Here is a 22,179-nt window from a genome sequence, read left to right as displayed (position 1 = left end):
AACCCTTAAATTTTCTTCAAACTCACATCTGACAAGAGGCCATTTTTGCTCCTCCTCAGTCTACAGACCCAGAAAAATAACAGTCTTATTCCTCTACAAAACATTGCTCCAGGTTAAATTAATAGTTATGGCTTATATTTTAAGTTTAATCAAGAGACATATCTCAAAAAAAAACAAAGAAAGAACCCACCTTACTAATTACTGTAGAGCTTCTGGAAGTCACACTTAAAAACAATAAACTTATCTGCTTCGGTGCTGTGAACTTCACCCAAACAATTTCTCTAACATCAGTTGTGGATTTCACTGTTTGTTAATTTTCCCAAATACACTCCAATGTCCAGCAATACATGAATCCAAACAGCAAAGGCAGTGCTGTGCAGATTCACTCTGGTGTCAGTTTCTTTCTCTCTCTCCTGCACTGACCTCACCATGTGCTTCCTTTGTTCTTCTCCCTTATTGGCTACTTATGTGCTATACCACAATAATGATCTCATATCTTGTAACACTGCTAAGACTGTTCAATCAGAATAGACTGTAAATTATACATGTGGTTCACTATTCATAATAGTAAACACCAAAAGTCTTCTCTGGTGAACTTTGTTTTAAATCAAACTACTGGGCAAAGTGGGATTTTAAACTTGGTAGCAAAGAAAAGGGATCAGCATCATTTATTTTTAATGCTTAAAAATAATCACTTACTTCAAAGCCTCAAACTCAATATTGGCTCAGTTTTTACTTTGATCAGTTTCCAAATGTTTATTGTAAATCTGCATATGTAAAGTGAGGACGGGAGTAGCATTGGCAGTTATTCCTCTCCTGGCTCAGAAATTCCAATAGATCTACCAACCTATCAAAACCAAAAATTTACTTTTTGGGCAAAGACTGATCATATACATTTAGTCAGATGTACAGTATGGAAGCAGACCCTTCGGTCCAAATCATTCACGCCAACTAATATCCCAACCCAATCTAGTCCCACCTGCCAGCACCTGCCCATATCCCTCCAAACCCTCCTTCTATTCATATATCCATCCAGATGCCTTTTAAATGTTGCAAACTAGCCTTCACCACTTCCTCTGGCAACTCATTGGTTTGTTACTTCTCAGCTACAGCTTGCCTCATGAGAGATTTAAAATTAATTTGTCAAAAATCACTACTTGCCAGTGTACAACTGAAGTGCGATTGAAGCCAGTGTGCCCTGTAAATTCCTAGTACGAAAAGGTGGACTAACTAAACAGTGGATCCAGAAAACTAAAAAAGGTAGAGAAAAAAAATCACTAACGTTACATTATTTCAGCTACGAACCTTCGGGTACCCAAATTCATAAATGCTCAAAGTACCAGTCGTTCATTCAGTCAGTAAGTTTAGTTGAAAAACAAAAATGATAATTCCCTTAAATTTTTAGATCTACTAGTTTCCAAAGTTCAGTCATGTGTAGTTTCTCTGGACTGGGTTTTTAGAAACAAAAAATGTAAGTAAAGCCAACACTTAGGTGAAAGTTACAAAGTCCACTGAGTAGGCCATAACAAATTAAAATAAGATCACCAAATAAATCTATTCTTCAGGAAACAGGAAGCACAATGCATAATAAATTTAAGTTGAAGTCATTTTAGTGGCTGGATTATCAATAATTTTTACAACTGTTTGGAAAGAAAAAGGAAATACATATAGACTTTGAACAGTTGCTTATTTGCACAGATATTACACAACACAGTAAATAGATGCAAACATGCAAGTCAGTGTTGTTCATATTTGAACCAAAGGTCAGTGTAACAATGATAAAATTATTCCAAGAAATATTGTGGTCAAGTTAACATGCATTTGATGTAGTCACTCCCAAAATGTACACTACACATCTGCCAGATTATGGTGCATAATACAATAAAAGTGCCTGAAAATCTTAGATATTTTTGCATTAAGTACAATAAAGTTTGCATAATCTCCACAACAGTTATTATATTTTTAAAAAACATGAATTACCTATCTGGGATAAATTTAGAAAAACATTTTATTTATTAGCTCATTAGATGGACCACCGTGAAGAATTTCAGTGAAACTTTCAAGTAGACACTGCATTATGGTAATAGCACACAAAAACATGTACCTATAATGCAAAAAAAATCCAATGTTGTGAAAAATTATTTTGGGACACTACTAGAAAAATTACAAAAGCAAATATTTTCAGTTATACATTGTCCTGAGTCTGAATTATAAATTCAGATCAGACCAAAAGGTACAAAATGTATATACTACAATGAATTAGAAGGAGGAATTTAATTAGCGTTACTTATGACTAAAAATCTAAAACACACTACAATAACCATCTGCATTAATTAGTTTGATTGAAATTCACATAGGTTTGGTAGTAAATTGGGCAGTGCAGGATTTTCAGTCAAGTATTTTGGTTTAACTGAGGGAAGGGAAAGGAAAGGAGGAAGGAAGGACTAACTCCAATTTTTACAGAAGGTAAGATACAGATTCCATGCTTCAAATTTCTCCCCAAGAATAACAAACTTGTAAAATAAATTGGGGTAAACCTTTCCATTTTACGAACAGTACAGCAAACCACAGTATTCAAGATAGCTATAATATCATCTTTATGGCTCAGTGTATATCTTTCAATACATTATTTCTACACAGTTTCCATTAGCAATAATGGCAAATCACTACAACTCTGTATTGTTGAATTACAGAAAGGGACCAAGACACAACCCTACTCTTATCACTAAACAGAAAGTCACACTGAAAACGTGCAATACAGACGCTGTGCTTAGCTAAGATTAAAGTCAGCTGTGTCCTAAATCTTTTTTTAAAAAAAAAACTGCCTACTTGTGGTCCAGATGAAGAATTGGTGAGACATTGCTAAGTTAATATCCATGGAACTATATTTAGCATGAGTTGTTATATTCAAAAGGGGAAAAGGGACCAAGAAGAATAACAGCTGTTAACCTATTTCTGGTTGTATATTACATTTCACATTGAGATTAAATAACCTAACAGCAAGTATTTCATAGAATCCTTTTTAAACTTCGAAAAAGTTGCACCGATATTTGAGTGCTACAAGCTGCTACCATCTTTTTACACAAGGAATGGACTAGTGAAAAACCGGTTCAACAGTTCAGTGAAAAAAAATTCTGAAAGACAAGGGAAGGAAAGTTCCATTTACTTTCTATCGTAAATAGTTCAACTGTGTACACAATGGATGTAGGTTTGCTCGCTGAGCTGGGAGATTAGTTTTCGTGAAATGAACCTTCCAGCTCAGCAAGCAAACCTACATCCAGAACCTCAATGTGAGTCAGAAATAGTCTTAAAACTTGTTGTGTACACAATGGTCATGTTGTCCAAGGCTCAACTTTGATGGGCATGTGCACAGCATAATGAACAATTCTTCAATATCCAACGTGCTCTTCATTCAAATGTGGTCTTGAATACTTGACATTACAATGAGCCAGAAATAGGAAAATAGGAATTTAAGTAATCAAAAACTTTTGTTGTTGAATTGGTTACACACTCCTTGTAAATCATTGACATAATATACTTGACTAATTAGTGCATAGAGTAGAAAAAAAAATCTTATAGGCGAGCAATGAAATTAAATACATAATTGTATATTATTCAATCAATAAAACTTTGAAGACATGGATGTTAACACCAGTCTGTAGACACATTGTCCTCCCCAATTCATGAAAAAGAGAGACGGAAATGCCTCAGGATGAACTTTTGGTCTCTGTTAGATAGAAGCGATACATGAGTCCTACAATGCCAGCTGCAAAGGCAGGAATCAGCCAGTTTGTCCACCAACTAGAAAAGAAAACATTTTTGAATGATCAAGTAAAATATTTACCCGTTGATGAAAATAAACCAAAGCTCTCTTTTTTGAACGTGAATGAAACTAGTATAGGAACATTTAGCAAAAAGCTTGAAATAAAAGTCATCAAATGTTGACTTTAGTAGATCTTTCTCTGTTGGAAGGTGGAAAATTTATTTACAGTTTAAACATTTATAATCTCAAAGTACCTAGTCAGGTATACAAATGAGCAATTACAAAAATACATGACTGTGTGTCAATTGACTTAGTGGCACACTCAGATCAGCAGTCTCCTTGCAGACCAAATCCCTGGGATTAATTAACAGTTCTGGAGAAGTGCAGATGTCTGCAGATGAATGCAAAAGCAAGCTATCCCAAAGTTGATGATTAAAGAAGTGAAAATATTGTGGTTCTGTTCACCAAGCTGGGAATTTGTGTTGCAAACGTTTAGGTGACATCCTCAGTGCTTGGGAGCCTCCTGTGAAGCGCTTCTGTGATGTTTTCTCCGGCATTTATAGTGGTTTGTCTCTGCTGCTTCCGGTTGTCAGTTCCAGCTGTCTGCTGCAGTGGCTGGTATATTGGGTCCAGGTCGATGTGTTTGTTAGAATCTGTGGATGAGTGCCATGCCTCTAGGAATTCCCTGGCTGTTCTGTTTGGCTTGCCCTATAATAGTAGTGTTGTCCCAGTCGAATTCATGTTGCTTGTCATCTGTGTGTGTGGCTACTAAGGATAGCTGGTCGTGTCGTTTCGTGGCTAGTTGGTGTTCATGGATGCAGGTTGTTAGCTGTCTTCCTGTTTGTCTTATGTAGTGTTTTGTGCAGTCCTTGCATGGGATTTTGTACACTACGTTGGTTTTGCTCATGCTGGGTATCAGGTCCTTCGTTCTGGGGAGTTGTTGTCTGAGAGTGGCTGTAGGTTTGTGTGCTGTTAGGAGTCCAAGTGGTCGCAGTAGTCTGGCTGTCAGTTCGGAAATGCTCCTGATATACGATAGTGTGGCTAGTCCTTTGGGTTGCAGCATGTCCTCGTTCCGTTGTCTTTCCCTTAGCCACTTGTTGATGAAATTGCGCGGGTATCCGTTTTTGGCGAATACATTGTATAGGTGTTCTTCTTCCTCTTTTTGTAGTTCTGGTGTGCTCCAGTGTGTTGTGGCTCTTTTGAATAATGTCTTGATGCAACTTCGTTTGTGTGTGTTGGGGTGGTTGCTTTCGTAGTTCAGGACTTGGTCTGTGTGTGGCTTTCCTGTATATCTTTGTGCTGAATTCTCCGTTCGGTGTTCTCTGTACCATCATATCTAGGAATGGGAGTTAGTTGTCCTTTTCTTCCTCTCTCGTGAATCGGATTCCTGTGAGTGTGGCGTTGATGATCCGGTGTGTGTTCTCTATTTCTGTGTTTTTAATGATTACAAAGGTGTCATCCATGTATCTAACCCAGAGTTTGGGTTGAATTTGCGTTAAGACCGTTTGCATTACTGCTTCTGCTAGGAGTCCAGAGATGGGTGAGCCCATGGGTGTGCCGTTGATTTGTTCATATATCTGGTTGTTGAATGTGAAGTGTGTTGTGAGGCACAGGTCCAGTAGTTTAAGTATGCCGTCTTTGGTAACAGGTTCAACGTCCTGTATGTCCAGCAGGTTGGCTATTGTTTCTCTGGCTAGGGTTTTGTCGATAGAGGTGAACAGTGCTGTTACATCGAATGAGACTATGTTTCTTCCTTGTCTATGTGTATATTTCTGATGATGTCCAAGAATTCTTGTGTTGACTGTATAGAGTGTCTGGATCCGCCGATCAGGTGTTTCAGTTTCTGTTGTAGCTCTTTAGCCAGTTTGTGTCATGGTGTTCCTGGTAGTGATACTATGAGTCTGAGTGGGATGTCTGGTTTGTGTACTTTAGGTAGTCCATAGAATCTGGGGGTGTTGTTGCTTTCCGGTTTCATTCTTTGTAGGTCAGACCTGGTATCTGTCTGTTTTTTTGTAGATTCCTCAGTGTTGTTTATGCTATTGGTGAGCTGTGGGGTGGGGTCAAACTCCCTCTTGGTAGGTGTTGGTATCTGCAAGTAGTTGTGCTTTTTGGATGTACTATGCTTTGTCCAGGATGACTGTCATTCTGCCTTTGTCTGCTGGTAGTATGATTATGTTCTTATCATTTCTTAGTGATTTAGTGCTTCCCTCTCCTTGGTGTTGAGGTTGTGTGTTTGTCTTTTCCTTGTTATCATAGGTATGATACTTTGTCTCACTGTTTGTTGTGTCTCTTCTGTCAATCTATTGTTCCTGAGTGTGCATTCTAGTGCTGCTAGGAAGTCTGCTGTCTTGGTGTCCCTGTGGTTGTAGTTGAGTCCCTTGGCCAGTATTGTTTTTTTCCATGTCTGTGGGAGAGGTTTTTAAACACAGGTGTGTGTTGTGGTGTCCTTTTTGTTGTAGGTTAGTTTGACAAGCAACATGAATTCGACTGGGACAACACTACTATTATAGGACAAGCCAAACAGAGAACAGCCAGGGAATTCCTAGAGGCATAGAATCTGTAGATGAGTGCTATCAACAAACACATCGACCTGGACCCAATATACCGGCCACTGCAGCAGACAGCTGGAACTGACAACCGGAAGTGGCAGAGACAAACCACTATAAATGCCGGAGGAATCAGCACAGAAGCGCTTCACAGGAGGCTCCCAAGCACTGAGGATGTCACCTAGACAGGGGACGAAACGTCTGCAACACAAATTCCCAGTTTGACGAACAGAACCACAACAACAAGCACCCGAGCTACAAATCTTCTCACAAACTTTGAAGTGAAAATAATTTAATAAAATGGAACTTTAGTTCCTCCCTTTGGAACAATGTTTGATGCTGCATTTAAGATATACAATCATACACAAACGTTCAATCTAAAACATCTATTCTGAGGAGGAGTGCAGAAGAAGAGAGCTCCACTGAAAGGCAAAGGAAAACCAAAAGACACTTTTTTTTTAAAAAAGCCATTGAAACAGATCCTTTAAAGCTTCAACTCAGATTTGCAGACAACTTAGTTTTAGAATAGATCTGAAGAATGAATAGAATAGAATATCTATATAGTGTGGAAACAGGCCCTTCGGCCCAACAAGTCCATACCAACCCTCCGAACAGTAACCCACCCAGACCCATTCCTGTACCCTATTATTCTATATTTACCCTGACTAATGCACCTAACCTACATATCCCTGAATATTATGGGCAATTTAGCATGGCCACTAGACCTAATCTACACATCTTTGGATCGTGAGAGGAAACTGAAGAACCTAGAGGAAACGCATGGGGAGAACGTGCAAACTCCACACACACAGTCGCCCAAGGTTGAAATTGAACCCGGATCCCCGTCACGGAGAGGCAGCAGTGCTAACCACTGAGCCACCGTGCTGCCCTGACGTCCAATTTGATAACTAAAAAAAAGTTAAAATATTTTGAATTAGAGCTTATTTTAGCTGTTTTAAAAAAAAAATCACAATTGAACATTAAACATTTTAAATTCAGAGCACTCTTGCCTAAATCACAAGATTCTGCGTTCAACTTAGCGCAGAGCTACAACACAAGATTAAAAAAAAACCAAGGCTGACATTCCAGTAAAGTACTGAAGGGGGAGCCATTTTGCGACAGACTTCAAATTAAGGCTGCAGCTTGCCTCCTTTTTGAATGTAAGAATTCCAATGGTACGATTTCAAAGAACAGAACAGACATTGGTCGAGGAATAAATAAAGTGCACACTGCCATTTGGTGTTTATGGAATTTTGCTGTAACAAATTAGCTGTATTTTCAACGTAACAATAATCAAGTACTTGTTTGATTTTCAAGCATCTAATAGAGGAATAGTCTAGGACACCTCACTGTCAAACTCCTGCAGTGATGTCCATGGATCGCGATGACTGACCTCCATTAACCACAACCACCTTCCTTTTAGCTGGTATAACTACAACAAGCAGAGAACAGTCTGCTTCCCCAGATGACTTTTGACTCCAGTTTTGCCAAGGTTCCTTGGTGCCAAACGCAGTCTAATGCTATCTTGATATCTAGGGCCGTCACTCCTCTCACTTCTGGGATTCACTACTTTTATCCATATGTGAACGGAGGCTAGAGTCGGGTTCTGAGCAGCACTGGTGGAACCAAACTGCATCAACAAGCAGGTTGTTCCTTTACAATGCACTTCCATCACTTTATTGATGGCAGAATATAGTAATAGGATGGTAATTAGATAGGTGGATTTGTCCTGTTTCAGGAAAGGACGTACTGAGCAATTTTTCATATTCTTGTGTGGATGCCAATATTATAGCTGTACTGGAACAGTTTGTCTGGAGGCCCAGCTAATTCTAGAGCACATCTTTAGTGCTATTACCAGAATGTTGGTGGGTCAGGTTGCCTTTGCACTTTCCAATACCATTAGCCATTTCTGGACATCATTTGGAGTGAATCAAATCTGTTCAAGAAAGAAATCTTTGTTGGAGTGGCCCTCAGTCGAAGACCAAGATAGATCACTCATTTAGTACTCCTGGCAGAAGAATAATGCAAATACTTAAGCCTTCTGTTTTGCACTTTTGTGCCTGGCTCCCCATAATTAAAGGACGGGATGTTTTTGCAGCCTTTGTCTCCTGTTGGTTATTTAGTTTTCCACCATCATTTACAACAGGATGTGGTAAGACTGCAGAGATTTGTTGTCTGTTGGAATCACTGAGCCTCATCTATCCCATGATGCTTGGCATGCAAGTAGCCCTGGATTGTAGCTTTACATTTAGGTGTGTCTGTTGCTGATTCTGGCGAGCCCTCTGCACTCTTGATCGAACGAGAGTTCATGTTCACTGGTTTGATACAGAGTATGTCAGGCTGTAGTATGATGTCCGGGTAAAATATGTGGTTGAACATAGTTCTGTCGGTGCTGAGGACCCACAATGTCTCAATTAGGTCCAGTTATTATATAGGTTTGAAATCTATCCCATTTAACACTTAGTGCATCAACACCATCCAAAAAGTATCCTCAATATGAATACAGGATGTTTCTCCACAAGGGTGTGTGTGACGGTCACTCTATTAATATTATCACGTGGCTGCATCTGTTACAGGTAGATTGCTGAGAACAAGATCAAAGTCAAGAATGTTTCTCTCTTGTTCCACAATTCTGCAGACTCAGTCTAGCATCTATTTACTTTAGGACTCAGGCAGTTCAGTCACTAATGGTGTTACTGAGCCACTCTTGGAAATGGTCATTGAATTGCTCTATCCTAGCACGTTCCATGCTCATGCCACTATTGGTGTTTCTTTCGGGGGTGGTCAACACGTCATGTTACTGATGCAAATTTTTGCAGGAGAAGGGAGAGGGTATATTTTCAACCTCATGGGATCAAGAATCAAATGTCATAGGACTCCAGGGCAACTCATGCTGGCAAGTCAAGACATAATCAGATGGTACTGGTGATGTCTTCCACATGTATGACTATGCTAGCCTGTTGTTTGACTAGTGGGATAACTCTCCCAATTTTAAATAAGTGCCTAGGTGATAGTAAGGAAGACTTTGCAGAACCTACAGATTTGGGTTTGCCACCATCATTTCCAGCATGCAGGTCAACACAGGATGGTCTGCCTGGGTAATTTGACACAACTAGCTTAATAGACCATTAGAGGCCAAATGTAACAAATTCAAGTTTACATATGAAACAAACATGGTGTGAATTTGAGTTGTGATAAGGATACAAAAAAAAAGCTTCATAGAGATTTAGACGCCGAGTAGGCAAGTACATTGCAGATGGAACATAATTTGGACAAGTGAGGATTATCCACTTTGGTGACAGGATCAAAATGATTCAGAGTATTTCTTAAATGGTGAGAGATTGCAAGTGTTGATATTCACTGAGAACAAACACAGGGTGTTGCAAGCAAAGCAAATGGCCTTTTAGCTTTCATTGGTCGAGCATGTGAGTGCAGGTGCAAAGACATCTTTCTTCATTTGCAGAGAACATTGGTGGAGCAACCATTATCTTGTATGAGGCACTGAGTCCCTTTGCCTAAGGATGGATATGCTTGCCATTGAGGGAGTGCAATAGAGGTTCACCAGACTGACATTTGGTATGGGGGACAGTTTAATGGGGAGATTCAGCCTGTATTCTGTGGAGTTTAAAATAACGAGAGGTGATCTCAGAAATTTACAAAGTTCTGAAAGGCCATGGGTCTGAGAACCAAGAGTCACAGAGTAAAAGACAACCCATTTAAGGTTGAGATGGGTGGGTGAATCTTGTCAGTTCCCTGAGTCATTCAGCAAAGACAAGCCAGAAATTTATAGACTTATAGTTACTTATGACATCAAGGTAAATGAGGGTAGGGTGGGAATATGGCTTTGAGCTAGATCATGATCTGTAGTAGTGCAGCAGGCTCAAGTGACATTCTGTTGCTCCTGTTTCCTTAAGAGTCAACCACAATGCTGACAGCCTGGAGTCACAGATAAGAACAGATTTCATTTTCTAAAATACATGAGTTAACCAGACAGGTTTTTTAAACAACAACCAACAATGATTGCTATTGGACTAGATTGTTGAATTTGATTGACAAAGATGGAATTACAATCATTATCTGCTGTGGTAAGACTTAAGTCCACATTCCCACAGCATTAGCCTAGGTTTCTGTATTACTAGTCTAAAATGATTGTACCATGACATGACCATGGCAGTGGGTAGAATTTAAATGCACTATGACCATGTAGTATGACTGACCACTGCACTGGAATGCATGTTAGAAAACCCCTATCATTCACTAACATTGTTTAGGGAAGGAAGTATGCTATCTTAACCTGATTTGGCATAATTGTGATCCCTAACAACGTGGTTGACTCTTACAGTCCCTCTGCAATGATCTAGCATGTCATTCAGTTCATAGTCATTAGGGATGGGTATGAAACAAACTGGCCATGCAAACAACTCATACATCCTATGAAAGTTTTGTAAAAAAAAACTGCTGATTGCATTGCTAAAGATTGTAATTGCATATGTTGTATATCCACAGTGTATCATGTATGCAAACTCCAGATTTCTGTGTGAACTACACGGAAAATCAGAGGTTGCCAATCTCAAAGGCATTGACAGTTCTGCTTTCATTACAACTATAAATTCTGGGCCATTTGGACAAGCTCATTTTACCATATTTATACTGCAGAATGTCCAGCACATATGGGAACGTTGCCCATTATATTACTGACAAATATTACATACAGGATGCAGTTATTTTTTATTTAACTTCGGGATCTGGAGCAGAAGCCCGTTGTTAACTCAGTTAACTGTTCTTTAGCTCTAAATGGACTGTTACAAGCCTTTACATCATAATGAGATGTAAGTACAACTTGCTTGATCTCCAGGCCACTCTGGAAAATAAACCCTTCTTTGCCAAATCATCTTGTCATTGCTGACGAACATGACAAACAGTGCTATTTAAGTCTACCATACCTGGAATGGCTTGATGTTGTTGTGATTAAAACATCCTGTGTAGAAAAAAAAATTAAAAAATGGTTTAGCATGTTCATCTGAAAATCTGAAGAGTAAATTAAATCATAGTTGTCTTGGCTTGGTAAATATTTTTGGTATGTTTATCAAGATAATTTGAACAGTGAGAATGACAAGTTAATAGTAGATAAAGGAAATAACAAATATTGCACTTCTATTTTGTTAATTTCAGTAAAAGTATACAACATTTCAGCACTAGCTAGAAATCAGTAATTTCAAAAAGTTCCCCTTCTATCACTAGAGAATGGTACTGATGCTGCTGTGGGCTGACAATTTCTTGTGTCCCAAAGGATCTCCTCCTACGATCCTAAACGATATGGTATTAAAATTTCAAAATTCCCTACAATGCAGAAATATTCCATCATACTGCAAAGTAGCAAATATAACTCCTCTATTCAATAAGGGAAGGGAGGGGCAAAGCAAGAACTTACCGGCCAGTTAATGAGCTGGACACCAGTAACTCGGCACGCTTAAAGTTGATCACGAAGGATGTTATAGCTCAACACTTAGAAAAACTCAAGGAAATTGTAAAGAGTCAGCAGTGTTGTGAAAGGGAAACCATGTTTAACAAATTTATTGGAGCTGATAAATGGGAGACTGCAGACATACTTGGATTTCCAGAAGGCTTTTGACAGGTGTCATACAGAAGAGTTATTGTGCAAAATAGTACTTCATTGTCTGGGGATTACGTGTCAGCACAGGTAGGAGATTGGTTGGCTGTCAGAACAGACAGGCATGCAGGACATGCCGAGTAGGGTCCTGCAGAAGTCAGAGGTGGGGCCTCAGCATTTTACAATTTATATCAAATGACTCAGATGGTAGGGGAGTGGAAGCAAAATGACAAAGACAGGTAGGAACCTATGTTATGAAGAGGACCTAAGCAGGATGCAGATGAATATAGACTTAAATAAGTGGGAAAAAAATCTGGCAGATGGGTTATAATGCATTACATGTGAAGCTATTTATTTTGGCAGAAATAAAGCAGAATACAGAGTAACCTCTAATTATCCGTATTTCAGATGATCTGAAGATCTCAAGGTCCCGAGAATAACATTACATCAAAGAGGTGTTTCCAATACTGATTTGTTTACAATGATTAAAAATGAACTCTGCTTAATGAAATGCTGCCGAGAACAATCCTGGACATCGATGGGAACCCAGGCACCGTCTGAAAAATAACTGACCGCCCTCCTCCTCTCTCTTTCTCTCCCCCAGAGTTCTACACAGGGATGTATCTTAAACCCCCCCTTCCCCAGATAATCTCTCCAACACTGTCCTGCACAGGGCAAAGGTGGAACTGGTCAAAAAGTTGCAGTAAAAACTTCAGTGTGTGGCTGCGAAAGAGGCAGTCTTACTGTTGGTGTCCAGTCCAGCTGGTCTGGGAAGCAGATGTGGGTCGGGGCAGACCAGGGGTGGGGGTGGCAGGTGGCAGTCAGGGGCGGGTGCTCACACGCGGTGTGCTGCTGCTGGGTCTCCTGAATGGGGAGCAGACTTAACAAGTGCTTGCTGGATCAATCCCATTGAACTGATGGGGAATGAAGCTTCCACAAAGCTGCAGGTCCCTTACACACAAAAGTGTGTGTCTGCTCAGAAACAAACAGACAGAAAGAAAGAGGGAGCAAGGAAAACAGAAACTTCAGAAAACTGAGCCAGAGGAGAGGCATTGAATCAATTAACCAAATAATTGGTCAAACGAAATATTGCCCATCCATCACATTCGGATAATAAAGGTTCGTCTATGTTACTTTAGTGAACAGCAGAATTCTAAATAATACAAATACAGAATCATACAAAATAGGAGCATGAATAGGCCATTCAGCCCTTCAAGCCTGCTCCACCATTCAAATATGATCATGGCTGATCATCCAACTCAGTAAAAAATGAGGTCTGCAGATGCTGGAGATCACAGCTGCAAATGTGTTGCTGGTCAAAGCACAGCAGGCCAGGCAGCATCTCAGGAATAGAGAATTCGACGTTTCGAGCATAAGCCCTTCATCAGGAAATCCAACTCAGTAACCTGTTCCCATTTTCTCCCCTTTGATCCATTCAGCTCCAAGAATTATCTAACTCCTTTTAACGATTCAAAGTTTTGGCCTCAACCGCTTTCAGTGCAGCACTTTCCACAGGCTCACTCTTTAGGCGAATATATGAAATTTTTCCAAATCTCAGTTCTAAATTACCTACCTATATCCTTAGACCATGATCCTTGGTTCTGTTTTGCTCAAATTATACAGGATATTGGAGAGATCACATCTCAATTACTTCAGACAATTTTGGTCTCTTGATTTAAAGATGTAAATGCGCTGGGAGGCAGTTCAGAAGTGGTTTAATAGATTTATACCTGGAATGAGAGCTTTATCTTAGAGGAAAAATTTAACATGCTGGACATCTATGCACTAGAATTTCAAAAGAACGAGAAGCGATTTAATTCAAGTACAACAGATTCTGAGTGGTTTTGTAAAGGTGGACGTGAAAAGCACATTTCTCTTGTGGACAAGTCTAGAACGAGGGAGCAGAATTTTGAAATTAAGGATTCCTGTTTAGAACATACAATGGAGAATTTTCTTGTTTCAGAGGATTGTGCAATTATTGGAACACACTGCTTCAGAAGGTGATGGAAGAAAGTCAACGAATATCTTAAAACAGAGGTACATAGATTATTTTTGGACAAGAAAATCAAAGATTATCGGGAATTCAGAACACAAACAGAACACCCATAGATTTATTGAATGGTGGAACAGGGTCAAGGAGCCAAAATAACCTATAGTTTTAATCACATTATCACCTAAATTCATATCTAACGTACAAAACATTCTATACAAATCTGTGAATGCCAACATAATTACACAGAGACAAAGAAAATATTACACGTACATAACACTGTTTCAGGATTCCCCAAACGTTTACACCCAACTGAATTAATTTTGCAGTGAATTTACTATTGCAATGTCATGGTCAGCAATGGATGCACAGTAAGGTCCCACAAACAGTGATGCAAGAATAACCAAATAATCTGTTAAAGTGATGCTGGTCAAGGATTAAATATTGGACAGGGTACCATTAGAATTTCTCAGCTCTTTCAAGAGAGTCATGGGATCTTTCACAACCAACAGGGAAGATTAAGCCTCAGTTTAAATTCTCAACTTGTAGACATGTACTCCAGCAGTGCAGCATTCACTCAGTACTATACTGGAGTGTCAACTGAGATGTTTTGATGAAGTACCCTGGAGTGGAACTTGAACAGATTTAAAGGAAAACCTATTACCACTGCCCAAAAGCAGTTTTGTAATATTTTATTTTCACTAGTTTTATTCATTTTTCATTGCCATCTTATTGCGTGTTCCTAATTATCCTTGAGAATTTGGTGGTGAGCTCTCTTCTTGAACTGCTGCAGTCTTCATGTTTAGGTATTTCCAGAGCGCTGTTGTGTTAAGAATTAAATTAATTTTTCAGCTCAATAGAATTTTAACTTTCAGATCAAGCTCTTAGATTCATAGTCATTGGAGAGATGCATTATTTTATACATTTGCATATTTAATGTTGGACTTGGGTGCTCAGGTTAGTGACAAAAAATTAGATTGCTGTAATTACAATTCCTAAATTTCTAAAGTTATGAAGAAACAGAACTAATTTTCTGATTAATTGAGTCCAAAAGAGTTTTCTTCATTTTAACATCTTGAGGGCTACAATATAATGTTGTAATGGCATGCTACAAGCTATACTTAAAATGATCAAATACAACAAGTAAAAGTCACAGTGAAAAAAAACTGTATCAAAGTCTCAAACATAACGTTTGTGTAACTTAAAGTAAGCAAGCTTTCATCTAACAAAACAGAACTGGTGTAGTTAACAAGATAACATGGCTAGAGGAGGTTCACCAATGGATTGTTAACAATGAACACAGTTTGGCTGAGACCGAATGGAACTAGGGAAAAGCAATAGATAAATCTTAGTTAGTAGTTAACTAGGCATATCAACATCATGAGCAAGTAATCAGCATCAATGAAAAGTTCGTAATGTGTCAACAAACCATGAAATACTGACGAGACAGTGGCTGATTTAAGGTTTATGCTGAAATAGAAAATCGTATAACAGGACCAACCAGCACTTAATCTTTGGTACTGAACATAGCTGACTATTGGACATATTAGGACAGAGCCAAATTGTGTTGGTGTGACCAGTTTTTGATTTTCTTTTTGCATCAATGGTAGAAATTCAAACTGATCCAAAAAAAAATTTTGAAACAAAGTGAACTTCATGAAGAATGCTATTGGAAGAAAGAAAAGTAAACATACTTCTTGAAAGAGGTGAAACAAAAAAGTTCATATGAAGTACATAAATGGAATCCACTAGTGACTTGCAAAAAAAAAGGAAAATAAAAAAAACATTATTTTGTTATGGGTTTAGACTATTTATCGGATGTGACTTTTGTACTAATAAACTTCCCTTTAAGTGAGAGTTAAATTGATGTTTTGAATTCTTTCTTTGGTAAAAGTTGAAAGTGAATAATGGTTTAATACTAGTTATCAGAAATAGTTGACATCTATAGTAGTAGTTTTGAAAATTGTTAGATCAAACTCTTCACATTACCAGTATTTCACATCAGATGAGGGGTGCTTGTGGTGCAGTGGTAGTGTTTGTTCATGGTATTTATTCATAAGCAGGATGATGAACAAAAATGGTCCTTACCTTAGAATTTTCCTTTCTTCGATCAGCCTACAATATTAAGAAAGATAAAGCCATCATTAAAGACAGTGGTTGCAATGAAGACCAAATCAGTTGAAAAAAACTCAAACGTTCCCTGAAGGCACATAAAATTAACTAAGAACAAGTATAAAACTCCATTAACTCTTAAGAGCTTAATCTACCATGACTAGCATCAAGTTCATGGTATTGATTCATTTAATCAAAATAATTAATTAGATCTCCATATTTCACAATGAAGAACATAGAAAGTCTTTTGCAGTGGCAAGCTTACTGTGCCACGAGATACTGGTACAGGTTCTTCCTGGAATATTGGAGTTCAGATGGATCATGAAGACATGCAAACCACAAATAATCCCACTCTTGACTGCTTTAACCTATCTGTCTCATGACCTGACCGGCAAGCATTGTTGGCAAGGCAAATCCTATTTCACCTTGAGGTGGGGAGAGCTGCATTTTTGAACCATCATGCTGCAAGGACAAGAACTCAGAAGGTTATAAGCTTGGAAACAACTAAACCAAACAGTTTGATGCAGGAAAACAAAAGATGTATCTATCTTGTTTAATTGCTACAGCTTGGCCCAGCATACTATGACTATCAGAAGTAATTCATGTTATAATCTCCCACCTCAGTTATATTCTTTTTCACCCTCTTCCATTGGGCAGAAGATATGAATTTAAGTATATCTTAAGTATAACTATAAAAACATTAAGGTTGACAAAAACAGCCTTTGATAACTATATTCTATACCAAATCAAGTTCTCCGATAAAATATTGCTTTAGCATCTCTCTGGCATCAGATGAATGTCCAACATCTTCAAAGCTTTCTGTGGCATCTCCTCCAGCTTGTTCAAAGAGCACCTCCTCACCACCAGGATGCTACAGTATAAATAAATCAATCATGAAATATGTAACATAAGTGGTTACAGTTCAAAATTGACACGTCAGCACCATTTTGTGACAAATAACCAAGATTCTATTTTAAGTCTTTAGGATTTCAATATTTTCCTTATTAGCAATTAATGACTATTCCACATTTATTTCTGGAAACATATTCGCATATTTGCAATTTACAACACTGAAGTATAACAAATCATCATTTAGGATATCAGTAGTCCTACTCCAACAGGTCCAATTGAGGGATGAGAAATAGATCAGGTACATGTTTTTAAACAAAATGTTTGTTAGCATCATGTAGATAATTGAGCAAGAAAAAAGTGGATTTAATTTAGGTCAAAACAAACTTCAAAGCAGATAAACAGATGTACTGTGCTGTTTTACTGTAGGGGATAGGTGTGAATGGAATGTCAATTACTAACAAAATAATGTGGAAAATTTACAATATGAGTAGAAAACAAAGCTCTTTTGCATTACATATCAGGAGGACATTAATATTTAACAAATTTATCATGGATTTTAAGTACTCAAGTATTTTTCCAAAATGCAATACATAGCCTAACATGTTCCTGAGCCTGCATAACAAATGATGACGTTGACCTATATTTGTATAGCAAATTTAAACAAAAAAACCCAAGGATCCACACAAGAACATGATAAAATGAGCCCCATAAGGACATGTTAGGTCAGATAATCAGAGAACAATCAAGAGAAAGGTTTCAAGGAGAGTTCTAAACATAAACATTACAGTTCAGGAACAGGCCCTTTGGCTTATCATGTTTGTGCCAACCATGATGCCATTCTAAATTAATCCCACCTATCTGGAAGCAGTCCACAGCTCTATATTTCCAACCTGTTCATGGGTCTGTCTAAATGCCTCTTAGCCATTGCTATTGCATTTGCTTCACTGGTAACACATTCCAGGTACCTACCAACTGTATATAAAAAAAAACTGCCTTGCATATCTTTAAACATATCCTCCTCTCACCTTAAACTTTTGCCACCAGTGTTTGACATTTTCATCCTGGGGAAAAAAGACTGACTATTCACCTGATCTTTGCCTTCATAATTTTATATACCATTATCAGTCGCCCCTCAGTCTCCAACACTAGTAAAAACAATCCAAGTTTCTTTAGAAACAAAAACAGAACTTGTTGGAAAAGCTCAGGTCTGGCAGTATCTCTGAAGAGAAATCAGAGTTACTACTTCAGGTCCAGTGACCCTTCCTCAGAACAAGCTAAGTTTGTTCAACCTCTCCTTATAGCTAATATACTCCATTCTAATATATTCCTCTTTTGCCCCCTCTCCAAAGCCATCCTTCTTATGGTGTGGCAACCAGAACTATACACAGTACTCCAAATGTGGCCTAGCCAAAGTTATTAAGCTACACCATGACTTGCCAACTTTTTTTACTCAATGACCCGACTGATGAAGACAAATGTGTCGTATGTCTTCTTTACCACTTTATCCTCACGTTGCCACTTTCACGGAGCAGTAGACATGCATCCCTCTGTATATCAATGCTCTTAAGTGTCCTGTCATTTCCTGGATACTTTCTTGATGTATTTGACCTAACAAAATACATCACTTCACACTCGGCTGGATTAAACTCCATCTCTCAATTTTCCAACTGATTTATATCCTGTTGTATCCTTTGACAACCTTCCTCACTATCCGCAATGCCACCAGCTTCCCTGTCGTCTCCCAACTTACTAATCAGACCATGTACCTTTTTCATCAAAATCATTTATACATAATAAGTCACAGAAGTCTCAGCACTGATCCTTGTGGAACAACACTGGTCACAACTTACCATGGATCCCATGTAACTTAATCTTCTAGATCAGCCTACCATGAGGCACTTTGTCAAGTGCTTTAGTAAGGTCCAACAGACAGCCCTATCCCCAATCACCTTTGTCACTTTCTCAGAAAACAAATCAAATCTTGACCCTAAGAATCTTCTCCAATAATTTCCCCTACCACTTCTGATGATCACAAACCTAGAATTATGATCACTGTTCTCGAAATGTTCCCTGACTGAAACCTTGATCATCGAGCCAAGCTCATTCCCCAATACAAGGTTGAGTATGACCCTTTCCGTAGTTAGACGACTACATATAGTTTCAAGAATCTCTCCAGTATGCACCTAACAAGTTAATCACTAGAAAAAAATACATAAATGTTTCTAAATTTAAAAGGATATGTCCAAATCTCATTTTCATATACTTTCATATAAAAATTCAAAGAAATTCTCCAAATACATGAAGGATGAAAGTAACTAGGGAGACAACAGGGCCCCTTAAAAATCAGCAAGGCCACCTACGTATGGATCTATAGGAGATAGTAAACGAGTATTCTGCTGAGAATGGGAAATAAAGAGGAATATGTCGAAAAATGTTCATATGACCTAGCAGGAGGTGCTGGAAATCTTAAAGTGGATAAAGGGGAATAAATCCTCAGGACCTGATCAGGTCGACTCTCGATCTTTATGGAAAGCTAGGGAAGTGATTGCTGGGACCCCTTGTTGAGATATTTATAATCACTTGATAGCCACAGGTGAAATGTCTTAAGACTAGATATTGGCTAATGTAGTGTCACTATTTAAAGAAAGGTGGCAAGGAAAAGCCAGGGAACTATAAACTGGTGAGCCTAACATCAGTCGTGGGCAGGTTGTTGGAAGGGATCGAGAGACAGGACTTACATGTATTTGGAAGGCAAGAACTGACTGTGTAATGTTAAAAGATTAATGTCCAGAGAGACAGTACAATTTAATGCAATTTTAAAGGGTTAAACTGTACTTTTTCCAGAAGCTGAACAGTCTGGAAGTGGGTGGGAATGACATTCATGCAGGAGTGGCCAGAGTACCTGCAAGCATTACTAACTCATGTGTAAAAATGGATATTTTCCTTTGTTTGGGAACTCTCGACTCTACTTCGCATGCCTGCGAAAAGTGTCAAATGGGTCACCTAATTTGTACAGGCTCTAATAAACTTAAACTGTTTGCAGAAGTTGGTGTGTGCGAATTGCGTCTCGTGAATGAAACCTTGGCAAAAGAACCTAACAATTAGGGATAGTCAACATTCCTGTCTAACTCCATTTGAATGTTTTGAAGTAGTAACAAAGAATATTGAAGAAGGCAGAGCAGTGTGTGTGATCTACAGTCTTCAGTCAAGCATTTGACAATTTTCTGTATGATAGACTGGTTAGCAAGGTTAGATCACATGGAATACTGGGATAACCAGCCAGCTGGACACAGAACTGGCTCAAAGGTACAAGACAGACAGTGGCATTGGAGGATTGTGTTGGGTCCACTGCTTTTTGTCTATTATATAAACGAATTGGATGTGACACAGGAGGTACGGTTAGTAAGTTTGCAGGTGACACCAAAATTGGTGGTGTAGTCGACAGTGAAGAAGGTTACCTCAGAGTACAACAGGATCTTGATCTGGTGTGCCAAGTAGTGGCAGGGGGAGTTTAGTTTAGATAAAGCGGAGGCTGCTGCATTGTGAAAAGGTAAATCAGGTCAGGACTTATACACTTAATGGGAAGGTCCTGGGGAGTGTTACTGAATAAAGAGATCCTCGATGACAGGTTCATAGTTCCTTGAAAGTGAAGTCACAGGTAGATAGGATAGTTAAGGCAGCATTTGGCATGTTTAGTTAAAAATCACAACACCAGATCATAGTCCAACAGTTTTAATTAGAAGCACTAGCTTTCACAGCACTGCTCCTTCATCAGGTGCAGTATGCTTGCCTTTATGGATCAGTGCATTGAGTTTGGAGTTGGGAGATCATTTGCAGCTATACAGGACATTGGTTCAGCCACTTTTGAAATACTGCATTCAGTTCTGGTCTCCCTGCTATAGGAAGGATGTTGTGAAACTTCAAAGGATTCAGAAAAGATTTACAAGGATGTTGACAGGGTTAGAGGGTTTGAGCTATCAAGAGACTGAATAGGCTGGAGCTGTTTTCCCTGGAGCATCTGAGGTGAGATGCAATCTTATAGAAGTTTCTAACATCATGAGGGCCATGGATAGGGTGAACAGCCAAGGTCTTTGTCCTAGAGTAAGAGTGTGTCCAAAACCAAAAGGACATCAGTTTAAGATAAGGGAAAGATTTGAAAAGGGATCCAAGGGACAACATTTTCACACACATGCCTTATGGAATGAACTGGCAGAGGAAGTGGTGGAAGCTGGTGCAATTACTACATTTAAAAGGCATCCAGATAGGTACATGAATAGGAAGGGTTTAGAGGGATCAGACCAAATGCTGGCAAATGGGACTAAATTTAGGATATCAAATAAGCATGGACAAGTTGGACACTTTAAAAGCATTTCTACCAAAGCAAAGAATGTTGATACAAGTAATAGAAAATTTATTTCCTTTTGATACCTTTCATTCGTTTGAAGCACAATTAACCACATGAATTCAAGAAAAAACATTCAACTACTTATTGTCAACTGATGCAACAGATAATCATGCTTTCATATTAAAATCTAAATTCCACGACTTCACTAAAAATCAAACTGCAAAGTATGATAAACACGCTTGCTCATCGAGACTAAACTAAATATTTAAAAAAATCTGACAAAACCATTCGCAACCGGCTGTTTTGCTTACTGCATTTAAAAATTTTAAAACGTTTCATTTGCCTGTCGCCACAATATTTGACACTCAGAACTAGGCCTCGTCCTGCAAAACAAGCCATAAACGTGAACCGTACCTCCTCCAGAAATTTAGTGACATCGTACACTTTGTCGTGTATCACAAGCCATGTGGACTTGCTGCTGTTGTGAGTTTTCACTTCTTCCATGGTTATATAATTTACCGTCGGCTCACAATCGACCTTGTCCTTTGACTCGCCCATCGCGTAGCCCCTCACCACTGACTGACACACTCCGCTAGTCACCGGCTTAATCCTCCCCGCAATGACCGCCGACACCCAGATGGCCGAGTGCGATCCGATCCGATCCGGCACCCGCAGGTAAACGTCACCCTCACGTGACCTCGCTCTCACGACGGTCTCCGCTGGCAACGACCAATCGCGTGCAGGGATCACCGTCAGGGTCACATGACCGAACTACTTTCTTCCCCATGGAAGCTCGGTTCCCTGCTGGAGCAGGGAGAATTGGAATGCGGGGATAAATTGTTCCGACCACAGCTCATCGTTTACCCAAACTGGACTTTAATTTTGTCCTTTCCAGGTTAACTTTCCTTTCAGACCACGAGAATTAATAAATCTTTCCACTTAACTGGAGTGCAGGAACAA

The 22,179-nt window shown here is 38.9% G+C and overlaps 1 protein-coding gene across 1 annotated transcript; it reads right to left on the bottom strand.

Moving 5' to 3' along the window:
• Positions 1-1,609: 1,609 nt before the first annotated feature.
• On the bottom strand, positions 1,610-21,898 carry LOC132823905 (cytochrome b5). Its single transcript, XM_060838012.1, has 5 exons — positions 21,634-21,898; positions 16,765-16,893; positions 15,999-16,025; positions 11,253-11,287; positions 1,610-3,801 (listed from the first exon to the last, which is right to left on the bottom strand). The coding sequence occupies exons 1-5, from the start codon at positions 21,775-21,777 to the stop codon at positions 3,708-3,710; spliced, it is 429 nt and encodes a 142-aa protein (XP_060693995.1). The 5' UTR covers positions 21,778-21,898; the 3' UTR covers positions 1,610-3,707.
• Positions 21,899-22,179: the final 281 nt, after the last annotated feature.

The sequence above is a fragment of the Hemiscyllium ocellatum genome, chromosome 17, assembly GCF_020745735.1.
Source record: "Hemiscyllium ocellatum isolate sHemOce1 chromosome 17, sHemOce1.pat.X.cur, whole genome shotgun sequence".
In the NCBI taxonomy this organism is placed as follows: Eukaryota; Metazoa; Chordata; class Chondrichthyes; order Orectolobiformes; family Hemiscylliidae; genus Hemiscyllium; species Hemiscyllium ocellatum.
Note: the sequence above shows the minus strand (reverse complement) of the source record. Positions and strands in the feature narration are given on the sequence as shown.

Coding starts and splice junctions, on each gene's coding strand:
- LOC132823905 (XM_060838012.1), bottom strand. CDS start 21,777: ATGGGCGAGTCAAAGGACAAGGTCGATTGTGAGCCGACGGTAAATTAT. Junction 16,894..21,633: donor TCACTAAATTTCTGGAGGAG/GTACGGTTCACG, acceptor TTTATACTGTAG/CATCCTGGTGGTGAGGAGGT. Junction 11,288..15,998: donor GAAGAAAGGAAAATTCTAAG/GTAAGGACCATT, acceptor TTTTCTACACAG/GATGTTTTAATCACAACAAC.